This window comes from Aotus nancymaae, unplaced genomic scaffold (genome assembly GCF_030222135.1).
Source record: "Aotus nancymaae isolate 86718 unplaced genomic scaffold, 86718_ANA_hifiasm-v0.15.2.pri h1tg000049l, whole genome shotgun sequence".
Classification (NCBI taxonomy): domain Eukaryota; kingdom Metazoa; phylum Chordata; class Mammalia; order Primates; family Aotidae; genus Aotus; species Aotus nancymaae.
The window spans coordinates 34,681,072-34,697,368 of NW_026988463.1; the positions used below are offsets into that span (position 1 = coordinate 34,681,072).

At 48.2% G+C, this 16,297-nt stretch overlaps 1 protein-coding gene across 5 annotated transcripts in view; it reads left to right on the forward strand.

Moving 5' to 3' along the window:
* CLTCL1 (clathrin heavy chain like 1) overlaps positions 1 to 16,297 on the forward strand; it is a 184,620-nt gene that overhangs the window by 153,507 nt on the left and 14,816 nt on the right. For all 5 annotated transcript variants that reach the window (XM_064362833.1, XM_012445071.2, XM_064362834.1 and 2 more), the window contains 7 exons: positions 2,631 to 2,814; positions 4,174 to 4,366; positions 4,962 to 5,119; positions 9,299 to 9,463; positions 10,787 to 10,894; positions 13,936 to 14,103; positions 14,177 to 14,326. In XM_064362833.1, the coding sequence (XP_064218903.1) occupies positions 2,631 to 2,814; positions 4,174 to 4,366; positions 4,962 to 5,119; positions 9,299 to 9,463; positions 10,787 to 10,894; positions 13,936 to 14,103; positions 14,177 to 14,326 (1,126 nt within the window). The remainder of the gene's footprint in view (positions 1 to 2,630; positions 2,815 to 4,173; positions 4,367 to 4,961; positions 5,120 to 9,298; positions 9,464 to 10,786; positions 10,895 to 13,935; positions 14,104 to 14,176; positions 14,327 to 16,297) is intronic.

Below are 16,297 nucleotides of genomic sequence, written 5' to 3' on the forward strand. Positions count from 1 at the left end.
TATGGATTGTGCTTTGGTGTTAAATCAAGAACAGTGTTACTCTTCCCAGGTCACACAGATTTTCCATTATTTCCTTCTAAAAGTTTCATATTTTTTCATTTTACATTTAGATTCATTATCCAATAAAGTGTGAAGTTTTGGGTGAGGTTTATCTTTGCATGTGAATGTCCAGTTTATTCCCAGCATTATTTGTTAAAAATACTCTTTCTCCATTGAATTGCTTTTGCATCTCTGTCAAAAATCAACTGGGCTAGATAGTGTGATTCTTCCACCTTTATTCCTTTTTTCTTTCTTCATTTTTTTTTTTTTTTGAGATGGGGTCTCCCTGTCACCCAGGCTGAAGTGCAGTGGCATGAACACAGCTCACTGCAGCCTCAGCCTCCTGGGCTCAAGCTGTCCTCCCATCTCAGCCTCCTGAGTAGCTGCAGGTTTGCACTGCCAGGCCTGGCTAATTTTTTTTTTTTTTTTTTTTTTGGTAGAGACAGGGTCTTACCATATTGCCCAGGCTAGTCTCAAACCCGTAGGCTCGAGAAGTTCTCCCACCTTGGCCTCCCAAAATGCTAGGATTACAGGTGTCAGCCACTATGCCTAGGCTCAACTTTATTATTTTTCAAAGTTGTTTTAGCTATTCTAGTTCCTTTGCCTATCTGTATAAATTTCAGAATTATCTTGTATATATGTACAAGAAAATCTGCTGGGACTGGAATTATATGAAATCTATGGACCAAGTTAGGGAGAATTGGTATTTTTCCTGTGTTGACTGTATGAAAGCAATATATCTCTTCATTTATTTAGATCTTCGATTTCTTTCATCAGCAGTTTAGAGTTTGTGGCATATATTTCATATACAGAGTTTATTAGATTTATACTCATTTCATATTTTTGGAAGTATTTTAAATAGATTTTTTGTTTACAGTTGTACATTGCAAAAATTGTCAGTATATAGAAATACTGTTATTTTTTGTATGTTGACCTTGTATTGTACAACTTTGCTAAACTCATTTATTATAGGATTTTTTTGTAGATTTCTTGAGTTTTTTTTAATCAATCATGTTGGCTGCAAATTGGGACGGTTTTATTTCTTCCTAATCTAGTGCTTTTTGTTTCTTTTGTTGCCTAAATTCCTTGACCAGAACCTCCAGAACAAATACAAGTGTTGAGAGTGGACAACCCTGCCTTGTTCCTGATCCTCAGGGAAAGTGTCCAGTCTCTGTCACTTCTGATGTTAGCGGTGGGCTTTTTGTAGATGTCCTTTCTCAGGCTGAGGAAGTTTCCTTCTATTTCTAGTTGAGAGTTTTTCTCATTAACAGGTGTTGGATTTTGTCAGATGCTTTTTCTGAATCATTTGATAATGATGTAGTATTTCTTTTTTAGATTCTTGATATGTGGTGTGTTACATTGATTTTTTTCCCACATTTTTGAATTGTGTAAAGGAAAAGTTGTGTAAGAATGCATCTACTATAATTAAAGCAAAGGAGAGTTCAAGAACATGCAAAGCAGCCCAGTGTGGTGGCTCACACCTGTAATCCCAGCACTTTGGGAGGGCAAGGTGGGAGGATCACTTGAGGCCAGGAGTTTGAGACCAGCCTGGGCAACATAGGAAGACCCCATCTCAAAATTTTTTTTTGTTTGAGACAGAGTCTCTGTCACCCGGGCTGGAATGCAGTGGCGCCATCTTGGCTCATTGCAACTTCCAACTCTCTGGTTCAAGTGATTCTCCTGCCTCAGCCTCCCAAGTAGCTGGGATTACAGGCATACACTACCACATCCAGCTAATTTTTCTATTTTTAATAGAGATTGGGTTTCACCATTTTTGGCCAGGATGGTCTCGATCTCCTGACTTCCTGATCCACCCGCCTCAGCCTTCTAAAGTGTTGGGATTACAGGCGTGAGTCACTACACCTGGCCTCAAAATGTTTTAAAAGTTAAAAAAAAGAAGAACAAGTGACCAGACATGGTGGCTCACGCCTGTAATCCCAACACTTTGGGAGGCCAAGGCGGGTGGATCATGAGGTCAAGAGATTGAGACCATCCTGGCCAACATGGTGAAATCCCATCTCTACTAAAAATACAAAACTTAGCTGGGCATGGTGGCGTGCGCCTGTAGTCTCAGCTACTCGGAAGGCTGAGGCAGAAGAATTGCTTGAACCTGGGAGGCAGAGGTTGCAGTAAGCCGAGATCGCACCACTGCACTCCAGCCTGGCGACAGAGCAAGACTCTGTCTCAAAAAAAAAAAAAACAAAAAAACAAGCAAAGCTACCTATATTGCTTCGGAATATAGTAAATGTGATAAAGCTGTAATGAATCGCAAAGAAAGCACAGGTAGGAAAATAGGTACCTCTACAACAGGAGACAGAGGCTGGGCTCTGAAAAGCCCCAGCAGTCCTCCCTGTGATTTGATTGGCATGTTCTGATTCTCTTACCTGTGCTTTCCCAAGACTTTGCTATATTGTTTCTTTTGAGACCCCAAATACTTCACAAATACTCTGTTGTGTTTACTTTATCAGTCAGGTGTGTGTATAATAATGATTTCTTCTAAAACTGGGGATCTGGGGCTACCTGACCTGCCGAAAAATGCTTTCTGCCGGCTTCATTCCTGGGATGCCATGCTGACCACCCTCTTTCCTCAGGAATCTACAGAATCTGCTGATCCTGACTGCCATCGAGGCAGACCGTACACGAGTCATGGAGTACATCAGCCGCCTGGACAACTATGACGCACTGGACATCGCAAGCATCGCTATCAGCAGCGCGCTGTATGAGGAAGCCTTCGCAGTCTTCTGCAAGTTTGATGTGAATGCCTCAGCAGTCCAGGTGGGCTGCTGAGTGCAAGGGTGTTGGACCTAGCACCCTCCGCCACACCATGAGTGTGACCTGCAAGCCTTTGTCCTCTCCAAGGGTGTCACACCCTCTGGTTGTCCAGTGCATCTCTTCCTGCTCTTCTCTGCTCCTCACCAGCAACTCGTCTTCCTAGCCTGCTGGCCCCTTGCCTTGACCTCTGTGGGTGCTCTTTCCATCAGCTGTTAGTCTGCCCCTTCCCAGTCACTCCCCAGCACTCCCCAGCACTCCCCCAGACTTAGGTACCTGACTCAATGTCATGTGGTCAGCCCTGGTGACACAAACGTTTGATTTTCAGAGACACTCACACCTTACCCTCAACGACAACCGTTCCAGCCCTCTACAGCATGCTACTCACCCCCCACACTCCCCATGCCCCTATCGCCTCAGCAGGAGCTTTGCAGGATCTGAGGTCAGGTTCCCAGAGCAGGCCCTCCAGCCTTCCCTGCCTGCCCCTCCATTTCCCCAAGAACTCTTCTTTAAACTGTATCCCTTTCTTCCCAGGCTGTAGCCGTTTCTGGTTTTATTTCCAAATCAGTTGTAAACCACAGGACATCTCACCGGAACTACCCTCCTACCCAGTCTCTTTATTTCCTTGCCTCTTCCTTTACTGTATTTCTATACCTGCTGAGAAACCCCGATTTAGGAGTCCTTCTTTTGTGCCCCCTCACGGTCGATGACTTTGCTTTGAGACAGACCAGGTCATCATATTGAGGGGCAGCTGATGCTGCTACCACCTCCACTACTATGTAGTGGTGGCCCTCACTGCTGCACAACCTGCCAGGTCAAGCACAACCATCAAGCCTGTTTCTGTTGGGTGAGCCGTCTTATTCCCCACGGCAATTCTTGTGAACTCTTCTACAGTGTCTTTCTTTTTTTTTTTTTTAAGATGGGGTTTCACCATGATGGCCAGGCTGGTCTTGAACTCCTGACCTCAGGTGACCCACCCACCTTGGCCTCCCAAAGTGCTAGGATTACAGGTATGTGCCACCATGCCTGGCTCTTCTACAGTTTCTGTTGCACTGTCTTTCCTCCCAAGGTCAGGAGCAAGTCCCAAGTTCTACCCCTGGCCCAGAAAGCTTAGCCTGGCTATCTCCATCTCTGTGCCATTTTGTTAGAGTATCTCTTCTTTGTTCGGCATCCCAGTTGTCATATAATGGCTCTCGTCTCTCCCCTCAGCTCATCCATGTGAGAAATACTTATTGCCTGATTGCTTCTGACTGAACTTCAATGGTCATGCAGCTTTCAGCAGAACACGGAACCAAACAAAAATGTGTCTGCTTTTTGGAGCTAACTAGGTGTTACAGAGAATGCAAGTCCTCTCATAACCCCTAGGTCCTGATTGAGCACATTGGAAACCTGGACCGGGCATATGAGTTTGCGGAGAGATGCAATGAGCCTGCTGTGTGGAGTCAGCTGGCCCGAGCCCAGCTCCAGAAAGACTTGGTGAAGGAAGCCATCAACTCCTATATCAGAAGGGACGACCCTTCCTCTTACCTGGAAGTTGTTCAGGCAGCCAGCAGGAACAGTAAGTGAATCCCCTCTCCCAGGGGCTCTGCATCTCACTGATGCAAAACCTGGCTGAAGCAAGAGGTTGAAGAGATTCTCACAGATCTCTGCATAGGATGTATCCAGAGATATCAGAGGGCACATCTTCACGAACATTTCCCACAAGAGTCTGAGATAAGCATTATTCTGTTATTGACACTGGCTCTACTATTGCCCTCCTTTACAAGGTGAGGTCATTTAAGCACACCAGATACTGCCACTGTCGTAATTTTCAAGTCAGTGACTTAGGCCCAGATTCCCAGGGATCTTCTGGTGCTTCAGGCTGATGGTGGCACCGGCCTCTCCGCTGTCCAGAACAAGCATTCTGTCTCCTGGCAAAGTCTTTTCTCAGGGAGGCGGTCTGAGTGTGGCTCTGCCCCCGCCTCTTCCCTTCTGAGCTAGGGATGTGCCTAGTGGGCATAGTCAAGACCTCCTAGACATTATCTGGAGTCTGAGTTTCCAGTAAGACATAATGGGAGGGTAAATATTTCTGGCTGAGGACAGAATGGGAGGAGTTGAGCCCTTGTTTAAAATAATCAGCTCTGGGTTAACCTGTCTTTGTTTTCTGTCTTTAGACAACTGGGAAGATCTCGTTAAATTTCTGCAGATGGCCAGGAAAAAGGGTCGTGAGTCCCATGTAGAGACTGAACTTATTTTTGCCTTGGCTAAAACCAGCTGCCTTTCTGAGCTAGAAGATTATATTAATGCACCCAACAATGCCCACATCCAGCAGGTAGGCCATGCCCCCTGGCTACTGCCCCCTGACTGTGCACTGCCAGTCAGTTTTAGGTCCAGGGATGTTCCATAGAGCAGCAGTCCCCAGCCATTTTGGCCCCAGGGACTGGTTTTGTCAAAGACAGTTTTTCCACAGACAGGTGGGGGGTGGTTTGGGGATGATTCAAGTGCATTGCATTTATTGTCCACTTTATTTCTCCTATTACTACATCGTAATATATAATGACATGATTATACAACTCACCATAATGTAGACTCAGTGGGAGCCGAGTTTATTTTCCAGCAACTAGATGGTCCCATCTGGGAGGGATGGGAGACAGTAATAGATCAGCAGACATTAGGTTTTCATAAGAAGCACACAACCTAGATCCCTCGCATGTGCAGTTCCCAGTTGGTTTGCGCTCCCACGAGAATCTAATGCCGCTGCTGATCTGACAGGAGGCGGAGCTCAGGTGGCAAGTGAGCAATGGGGAGCAGCTGTAAATACAGATGAAGCTTCACTCGCCTGCCTGCGCTCACCTCCTGCTATGGGACCCAGTTCCTGACAGGCCACAGACCAGCAGCATTCTGTGGCATGGGGGTTGGGGGCCCCTGCCTTAGTGTGATGCAGATAAAGGTGGTGAGAAGCAAGCCACACTAGCTCATAAGTAACCTGTTGCTATTATTGGTATGGAAATTGAAACTCATGGAATTTTGACATGCCCTTGGCTGTACACATCAGAATGATTCTCCTAGAAGAGATGTGAAGACTTACATCCAGGTGTATGTAAGTTTACTTACAAGAAAACAAATTCATTGAGTCAGAGTTAATAATCTGGATGCATGAAATATATGTTGAAAATTAATAGGTCAGGCATGGTGGCTCATACCTGTAATCCCAGCACTTTGGGAGGATGAGGCGTACAGATCACCTGAGGTCAGGAGTTTGCAACCAACCTGGTCACCATGGCAAAACACCATCTCTACTAATAATACCAAAATTATCCGGACGTGGTGGTGCGTGCCTGTAGTCCCAGCTATTCTGGAGGCTGAGGCAGGAGAATTGCTTGAACATGGGAGGTGGAGGTTTCAGTAAGCTGAGGTTGCACCGCTGCCCTCCAGCCTGGGCAACGGAGCGAGACTCCGTCTCAAAAAGAAAAGTAATAGCTTTTGTTTATGTCACCAATAATCAGATAACATAATGGAGAAGAAAACATTCCTTTTTTTTTTAATAGGAATAAAGCCAAAATGTTTAAACCTTAACCATAAATAAAAGATCTAAATAATTGTGAAGTCTGCCATGTGGATAAAATGTTACCCCTGGAAAACATGATAAAGAGACATGAAGAGATGATGGAATGTATTGTAACTCTGTATTAATTATAAGTGCACTCTTCTTGGAGAAATGTACACAATTTATTGAAATAAATAACAACAAAGTGGACCAGGCGCAATAGTTCATGCCTGCAATCCCAGCACTTTGGGAGGCTGAGGTAGGAGGATGTCCTGGGCCTAGGAGTTCAAGACCAGCCTGGGCAACATAATGAGACCCCCATCTCTCAAAAGGAAAAAGAAAAAAAATAACAACACAGTGAACTTTGAGCTTTTTATTTCAAAATAAGTTCCAAGTAGTTGTTGGGGCTGGGCATGGTGGCTCATGTCTGTAATCCCGACTCTGAGAGATAGAGGTGGGAGGATCATGTGAGCCCAGGAGTTCAAGACCAGCCTGGGCAACATAGTGAGACCCCCATTTTTACAAAAAACTAAAAAATACTAGCCAAGTGTGAGGTATGTGCTTGTAGTCACAGCTACTTGGAAGGCTGAAGTAGGAAGATCACTTAAGCTCAGGAGGTCAAGGCTGCAGTGAGCTGTGATTGGGGCACTGGCCTCCAGCCTAAGCAACAGAGCGAGACCCTGTCTTTGAAAAACAAGCAAACAATAAAAAGAATACAAAGGGGTATAGGGCCTGTAATCCCTGCACTTGGGGAGGCCAAGGCAGATGAATTACTTGAGGTCAGGAGTTCGAGACCAGCCCAGGCAAAATGGAGAAACCCCATCTCTACCAAAAATACAAAAATTAACCAGGCATGATGACGCATCCTCTGTTCCCAGCTATTCGGGAGACTGAGGTGGGAGAATCATTGGAGCCTGGGAAGTTGAGTTTGCAGTGAGCCATGATCGTGCCACTGTACTCCAACCTGGGTGACAGTGAGACCCTGTCTCAAAAAAAAAAAAATGTTGGAAATTAGGTTAAAGTTTTGAAAGGTGTTAAAAGTTCATCACGTAATTCTGTAACCAAGTAAAATTCCAGATGAAACAATTAAAGGTAAAACTTGAGACAGGGTTCAGCTGTTACAGACACACAGATACCCTCTGAGAACTATGCTCTGTCGGGAAGCGTGGAAACATGCTTACAGCCCCCGGGTAGGTTGAGGGCAAGAGCAAGTTGGGTTCATCTTGTTTTATTTTGTTATTTATTTATTTTTGAGATGGAATTTCACTCTTGTCACCCAGGCTAGAGTGCAATGGTGCAATCTCAGCTCACTGTAACCTCTGTCTCCCAGATTCAAGCCATTCAGCCTCAGCCTCCTGAGTAGCTGGGATTACAGGCACCTGCCACCACATTCAGCTAGTTTTTCTATTTGTAGTAGAGATGGGCTTTCACCGTGTTGGCAAAGCTAGTCTCAAACTCCTGACCTCGAGTGATCCACCTGCCTGAGCCTCTCTCAAAGTGCTGGGATTACAGGCATGAGCCACCGTGCCTGGCAAGTTTTGTTTTATTTTAAACTAGAGAAAAGAACAGTGGTTCGTTAAGCTTGTCAGAGTGGATGAGTGCAGAAGGTGATGCTGATGCAGGGGTCTGCTGAAACCCTGACATGGAGCATGTGGAGAGAGAGTCATGGGCATCCATGGAGCAGGCCTTGGTGGCATAGGAAGGACATCCATGGACTCTGTGCTGTGAAAGGCTCTCCTGATAGTTTGTTTTCTCAGGAAAAGCATGGTAGGGGAGGTGCTATGGATGACAGAAGTGTAGGGGTGATGCAAGAGGTGCCATGGATGATGGAAGTAGGACTGGTAGGGGAGAGGCCATGGATAATGGAAGTAAGGGTTGTAGGGGAGGTGCTGTGGATGACGGGAGGGGGGTGATGTGGGAGGTGCCATGGACGATGGAAGTAGAACTGGTAGGGGAGAGGCCATGGATGATGGAAGTAGGGGTGGGGGGGAGGTGCTGTGGATGACAGAAGTAGGGGTGGTAGGAGAGGTGCTCTGGATGACAGAAGCAGGGGTGATGTGGGAGGTGACATGGACGATGGAAGTAGGACTGGTAGGGGAGAGTCCATGGATGACGGAAGTAGGATGGGTAGTGTTGCCAGTCCATCTAATGTTAGCCTTCATGAATTTAGAGAGACCCATCAGCACGCTTGGGTTCTGCTGTCTGTGTTTAGCAGCCACAGGTGAGAACTAGCTGTGAGCAGGACTGAGAACAATCAGTATAGTCAAGGGTGAGTGCCAGGAGCTGTCCAGCATGATCTGGAGCTGCCAGCTGTGGCTAGCGCAAGTTGGGCATGGACAGGGCTGTGGGAATTCAGTCCAGTCACTGGACTAATGGAGTTGATGTGCTCAGGATGCTAAGCTACGTGGCACTAGGCAGACTAGGTACTTGTGACAGGTTCTCAAGCCTGGCAGCTCTCTTCTGAGGTGTAAGGTATGGCTATGGTAGTGCCTTGTTGTTATATGCAGAACATGGTCCCCAGAGCATAGGAAGTCAAATCAATTTCCAGAGAATAAGATTTGTAAATGGCATCAGGAACTAGGGCTGGTGAGTGATACAAGATTGGTTGTTGATGGTTTTTATTGGGAAGGAAGGGGAACGGCTTGGATGCAGTAAGGAGCACACCTCCTCAGCCCAGGCCCAGTGGGGTGCAGATGTGGTAGGTGACAGCCAGGGCCTGAGAGGTGCCAGAATGCAGGGTTATGTAGGAGCAGGCAGGTAGAAGCACCCCTTGAGGTGGAGGAGGGTGGCCAGGGACTGGGAAGCCAAAGCCAACTTCATCTGGTCACGGGTGCGATCAGAAAGATGCTTACCGCCCTAGCAAACAGAAAAATACCTCTACCGTCTAGGAACTTAAAAGCAACTCTGGAGCAATCTTCTCACTGGAGAGTGTCTCAGTTGAGCTACCCCCCCTGTTATCTGTAGGTTGGAGACCGCTGTTACGAGGAGGGAATGTACGAGGCTGCCGAGCTGCTCTATAGCAGTGTTTCTAACTTTGCTCGCCTGGCTTCCACCTTGGTTCACCTCGGTGAGTATCAGGCAGCAGTGGACAACAGCCGCAAGGCCAACAGCACCCGGACGTGGAAGGAGGTGAGCTGCGGGCGTCTGCAGAAGGCAGAGTGTGCTCTGGACAGGTGTGCTCTCCATGTCCCTTGTGTTCTGCTCGGTACTCTTCTGCCATGTGGGATGAGCCTAGGTGCCAATCTCTTGCCCAGGCAGGGGTCTGAACCCTTGGGATTCTCAGAGCCTCTAAGCTAGTATTTGTAGTTGGAACAGAGGCCCCGGAGAACCCCATGTTGGACCAGTTTGCCCCCAGAGGCAGCCTTAATAACATAGAATTATCAGTGTTCTAAGTATTTTCTAACACTTTTTAATCATGTATTTGCATAATCAGTGTAAATTTACATTATTGGTCCTTTGTGGCAAATTGGTAAATTGTCTCAAGGCTCTCTGATAATATCAGAATCACCTTTAGGTAGAAAAAACTGAAGACATATGCAAAACAGCATTGTTTAATAAAAGCTTAAGATTAGCCTAAAGGTTCGATGTCAAGGCCTTTGTTAATGTATGCATTACAACTCGACCCTGCTGTTCAAAATGAATAGGCGGAATTGCAGGAAAAGATGTTGCCAATATTATGCAAGGAATATGTCGTCATGCAGAATGTATGATGTAATTCCACTGTACGTATGTGAGATACGTCAGGGTGCTGGTGTACATATCACACACAGGAAACAGTGGGCCAAAGATTAGATCTCAAGTTGTGACACTGGCTTACCTGGTTATTTGTTGTTTATCTGCATGTTCTGCTTTCTCTACCTTGGGAACACGTGCTGTGTATAGAAGCTGGAGGAAGTAGGGAAACTGCACACATACCAGCTCTGTGGTGCAGGGTTGGTCTTGTTAGCCTTCTCAGGAAGCGCAGAGAAGGGCCTCTCTGCACAGGAGAATTCTGCACTTCTCAAGGCTTGTTATCATTAAGTATTCATACTGTACAGTGCAGAAAAACAAAAGTAGTCTAAAAAAGATTTAAAGCAAGTTCTGCCATGAAAACAACACTCAGATGAGATGCATTCTGATGATCATTGTTTTTTAGCCTTCCTTTTCAAACCCCAAACCTGAAATTCCAGTATGACTTTCCTGCCACCTGAACAAAACTCAGGGCCTAAGAAGTAATACACAAGTGTTCTTTCCATGGTCTCAAGCACCCCCTTGGCCTGCAGATTATAAATGTCATTATTTTTTCTCCCCATCTTGTACAGTTCATCTTAGAGTTAGCTACTTGTTCAGAATCCAACTTAAAACACCCCACTGGCTGGTATTTCTGCATTTGCAGCTGTGTCCCTTGTAAGTCAGCTGCTCTAGTGCTATGTCCTGTCTTAGGGACCCTCACGCTGACACTCCATCCCCTAGGTGTGCTTTGCCTGCGTGGATGGACAGGAGTTTCCTCTCGCTCAGCTGTGTGGTCTTCACATCGTCATTCATGCAGATGAACTGGAGGAGCTGATGTGCTATTACCAGGTGATGACATGCTCTCTGCTGGTAATGCAGATGACAAGTGATGTCTAAACACTCCATACAAAGGCACGGTCATCCCCTTAGCATGTGACCGTCACAGTGCTGCATCTGCAGATATGAAGCATGACCTCTGAGAGGAAGATTCATGTACTAGATGGTCATTTATAAACTAAATTTGATTGTCTTGTTGGCGACCCTCGACCTCATAGCTGGCTGGAATTTTGTGTTTTTAAAGCTCTCTCCATTCTCTTGTGTTATTGGACCTTCAGAAGCCAGTCAGTAGCTTGCACGATAGGAACAAACCTTGGATAACTTGCTGAGAATACTGGGCTGGTGGTGGCAGAGCTCTAGACCGTAGCCTAGTTCCCATAGTGTGCAGTCCCAGGGGGTGTGTTTATCAAGTGCCTTAGGGACAAAGCATGTGCAAGAGAGGGAAGGACCTTTGGAAGGGTGGGGCCTTGTGTGTTCATGCTGTAGGTAGGCTCTCTTGAGTGGTTGGTAGACAGTGATTTGTGTGTTTAGGGACCTGGGTTTCCACCTGTGGGATTCCTAGAGCCACATGACACACCAGGTGTGGTTAGTCAAGGCAGACGAAGATGGGATGCAAATCTGCTCAGCAGTGTCACCATGGCCATGGAACTTGAGCGCCAACCCCCTCACTACGTGAGACATCGTCTGGAGGGGCTCACACCAGCGCCACAGTGTCCAGTTATCAGGCTGGGTTTGATGGATTTTCAATGAGAAACACTTCCCTACCCCCGGAGAGGCGCCTGAGAAATGAATTGGAAAGCCAACAGGGAGGGTAATCAAGTAGTCCAGTGCTGACAAAAGAACAATTTAGTCAGCAAATATTTGAGTGTCTACTATGTGCTGGGCATTATTCTCAATAATTTATTCAGTGAGCAAAACAGAAAAGCCTCTATGTAATTGAGTTGGCATTCAGCAAGGTTGGCAGGCAAGCAACAAACCTAACGAATAATTATATCGTGTGTTTTAAGGTGATGAGTTATAGAGGAAAACAGCTGGTTTGAGGGCATGGGAGTGCCTGGGTGCAGTTTCATAAAGGGGCAGTCGAGGTAGCACCAATTGAGGGGGTGACATTTGAGCAAAAACCTGAAAAAAATGGAAAGATTTGGTCACAAGGACATTTGAGGGAAGGGTCAGTGCCCAGGCAGAGTCCTGAGGCAGGAATGTGCTGTGTATTCAAGGAAGGGGCCAGAGCCAGAGATGGGGCAGGGAGGCTAACAGAAGGCCAGATCTCAGGCCGATAGGAAGGACACGGGCTGTACTTGGGATGGGTGCAGGGCTGTCGAGGGGTAAAAGGATCATGGTGGCTCATGTGGTGAGACCACATACTTGAGGAGTAGGGACAGGAGCTGGAAGAGCGGCTAGAGGCTGTTGCAGTGGTCTAGGCAAGAAGGGACAGTGACTCTGACTAAGGGTGATGGTGACAGGGTGAGAGGTGATCAGGCCATCAGGATTGGGTGTATGCTTTGAATGAGCACCCACCTTGATATGCTAATGCACTGATGTGGAGTGAGAGAGAAAATCCAAGGATAACTGTTCGGTTTTGGCTTGAACGAGTAGAAATACAGAGTTATCACCAGTGGATGAGGGGAAGACTGAAGGTACGGCGTGGAAGGGAAGGACAGGAATTACTTTTTGGACACATGGTGCTAAGTCTTGAGCTGCCCACTGGATGCTGAGGTGGGAGCATCATGTAGGCAGTTGGAGACACTTCTGGAGCTCCACAGAGGAGACCAGCTAGAGCAGTGAACTGGGAGTTGCTGACATGTAGGTGATCCAGTCTGTCTCTTCACCTTCACTCATCCCCCGGGGACTGCCCAACAGGGGTGGGCTGAGGAGGACAGCAGGAGCAGCCAGTGCAGTGGGAAGAAAACGCAGAGAGTATGCCGGCTTCTGGATGCACTGGGGAGGAGGGAGCAGTCAGCAGGGTCAGGGCCTTCTGCTAGGCAGACAGCAGGATGGCAGGGCCAGGGGGCTGCCCGTGACGTGGAGCTTGGGGCCGACTCAGCCTGATGGTGGCTGGAGAGGAATGGGAACAGTTGTTTTGAGGAGTTTTTGCTGCAAACAGAAGTAGAAAAAATGGGATGGTAGCTGGCAGGGCCATGGGGTTGAGAGGAAGTGTTTAGGACAAGAGGATTAGCGGGATGCTTGCTGCACCCAGCTGTGGAGAGAGAAGATAAGGCAGAAGAGAAATGAGGAGTTACCAGAGCAATGGCCTTCGTAGGCGAGCCGGTGGGATGGAGCTGCAGGCTGGGCAGGCTCTAGACAGGAGCACAGGCGGCATGTCTATAGCTGATTGGGGGGTGCGGATGTTGCCAGCAGACAAGTGCACCATGGAGAAAGAAATGAGGTTAGCCTGAGAGTGGAAGGGGCACAGAAGGGTGTCCTCCTTGGGAAAACAAGAGGTGTGAGACACTCCTTTAGGTTGGGCCCTCTCTCCCAGGGGTGTGGGCGTTAAAAGGAGAGGGTCTTGTTGCTGGGTGTTTCTCCAGGGTTTCTGCATGCTGAGCAGGGTGTAACCAGACATCTGGTCTTGTCCAGGGAGCGTGACAGAGGGGCGTGGGGCTGAATGCAAGGGGCCGGCCGTCATAATTAGGGACACAGTGAAACAACAGCAGCATGGCATCATGAGTGGAGTGGAAGGCTTCTTGGAGCCAGGGTCTCAGTCATGAGCTATGGCAAGGGATTAAAACCAATCATTCTAAGACACCGTTACACCCACTTCCTTTTCTTTTTCTTTTTCTATTTCTTTTCATAAAAGTGGCAATACTAATCTGCACTCACTAAACTTGAAAATTGTAGTGAAGTGTGCCACTGGTAATTGTCAGATGATCCAGTAAGTTGCTAAGTGAATGGCATGGTCTGTAGCACAGCATGTACACACGTTTTCTTCACACGTGACTCCTCAGGATCATTCCCAGTTACCAGCACGGTCCCTGCAGCGTGGGCATGGGCTGGAGGGTGGCTGCGGGATGTGTGCAATCACTCTGCTCCACATGTGGCTATTGGTCTGCCAGGATCGCGGCTACTTTGAGGAGCTGATCTTGTTGCTGGAAGCGGCCCTGGGCTTGGAGCAGGCCCACATGGGCATGTTCACAGAACTGGCCATCCTCTACTCCAAATTCAAGCCACAGAAGATGCTGGAGCACCTGGAGCTCTTCTGGTCCCGTGTCAACATCCCAAAGGTATCGTGTGCTCCTTGTAGTCTGGTGGCTGTGGCTACATGCGGCACAAGACGACCCTGGCCTCCCTGTCCAGGTGCTGAAGGCTGCAGAGCAGGCGCACCTGTGGGCTGAGCTGGTGTTCCTCTATGACAAGTATGAGGAGTATGACAATGCCGCGCTCACCATGATGAGCCACCCCACCGAGGCCTGGAAGGGGGGTCAGTTCAAGGACATCATTACCAAGGTAAGAGGGGACACAGAGCACCAGCTCTTGCCAGGCCCTATTCTGGTTGTGGGGAATGGGCAGGCAGGAGTGGATTGAGTGCCAGCATGCCCCCATGCTGTGTGTGTGTTCACTTGTGTGAGTCCATCACCCTCTGGGCAAGTGGTGGTAGTTCCATCTGTGAAGGAAACTGACACTTAGGAAGAGCAGGTGACCCATCCGGGGCCTCACAGCTAAGCTGTGGGCAGGGTCAGGCCAGCATGCAGCCGTGGCCCTGCAGCCCTGCAGCCCTGCCTGCCCCTCCCGCCACACTACACCCTCATGGCCAGGCCTCGGTTTGTTCTTCCTTCTGCCCTATCAGCTCAGGGCTCCAGCCCCACTTCTTGTGGTTGATTTTCACCATCGGACCATTTTTTAAAATCATGTCTCTTCCTGCAAAATTGCCAGCCCTAGAAGAAGAGTACAGGCACCTGTGAGAGGCACAGTAAACACTCCTAGTGGGTGAAGAAGCCCAAGGCTGCTGGGACCTTAGGCCTTACCTGTCTGGGAGTGGGCCTCCATCCTGTAGCCTCCCTGGGCTAAACCGGGACCCAAGTTCTTCTGCCAGCCGCCACACTTTTGGGTGGTGTCGGGTTTGGGTGCCATGGTCAAGTGAACCTTTGTTATTTTGTTTCTGGTCTCTTGGGGAGTTCAACCTGAGGACTCACTCTCTCCAGCACTGTATGTGACTCTGGTGAAGGGGCTGGAATTCTCTATCCTCAGCCACCATCCCTTTGTATTGGGTATCTGCACTTTGTGCCATGGTCCTTGAGTGACTGACTTGTCACTGTCTGCTGTGACTGGAGCAGCACAGCAGTGAGCTCTGGCCTCTCTCATGCACCTTCTTTTCCACATGCCGCTACTGAGGGTGGCCATGAGTGGCAGGTGGGCTGCCGGGTGAGGCCTTCAGCCTCTGCCTTTCCTGGGAACTGTTTGAAGGACCTCAGTGTTGAGCACCAGGCCACACACCAGAGCTTCTTGTTCGAGGACATCCGTGTTACTGGGCATGGTGGTGCGTGAAGGCGGGGGCTTTTGACGGGGCATCCCACCCCAAGTGGAGTCTGCAGGTTGCTGGAGGGAGTGCAGCCAGATCACACCTTACTGTGGCCTGGCACGTATGGCTGGTGCTTTGTAGATATGTCTGTGTGCTGGAAAATCCATACTTAATCAATCCTGTGTGTACTCTATTCACATTTTAACTCCTCTGATACAAGGGTATTTTTAAAAATTGCTGAGTCATGGTGGAAATGGCCATGATTTTGTTTCTTAGTGGCATATAAAATAATAGCGGAACAGCTGAGACTCGCTGTGTGGGAGAACAGCATCTCTGATCTGCTGCCTGCAGGGCTGGTGACCAAGTCCAGTTCCTTGTGTGACTCATGATGCTTCTACTACACACTGCCATGTGGGAGACAGACACTATCAGCTCAGGTGTGAAGGGGACAGGAGGACACTGACCGGTGCAGGGGCCAGTCAGGTGGGCGACACTCGTTCTGTATTTGGGGCACACGATAACAGGTGCTTTGGAATCCACTTAGCCACAGGGCTGGGCCACAGGCTAGGCAGCGGCAGCCCAATCGGGGGGCCTTGCTAACTCAGACGGGGGGTATCCCAGCTCAGCCATTTGCTGTCTCTCTCCATGTGGGTTAGGGGTATCACTGCTGTGAACCTCGTTATCCCATCAATACAATGGACCTCATGTTTCCTCCTGGCCAAGTGGACTATGGCAGGTGCCTGGCATCCAGTAGGTGCTTCTTGTGGGTCATGCAGCACAGCACACCAGCCAGCCAACCTGGAGCCTGTGATGAAATCTGAGCTTCAGTTTTCTCTCTTTTTTTTTAATTTTAATTTTAATTTTTTAAAATTTATTTATTTATTTAAGACACAGTCTCGCTCTGTCACCCAGGCTGGAGTGCAGTGGCACAATCTTGATTCACTGCAACCTCCGCCTCC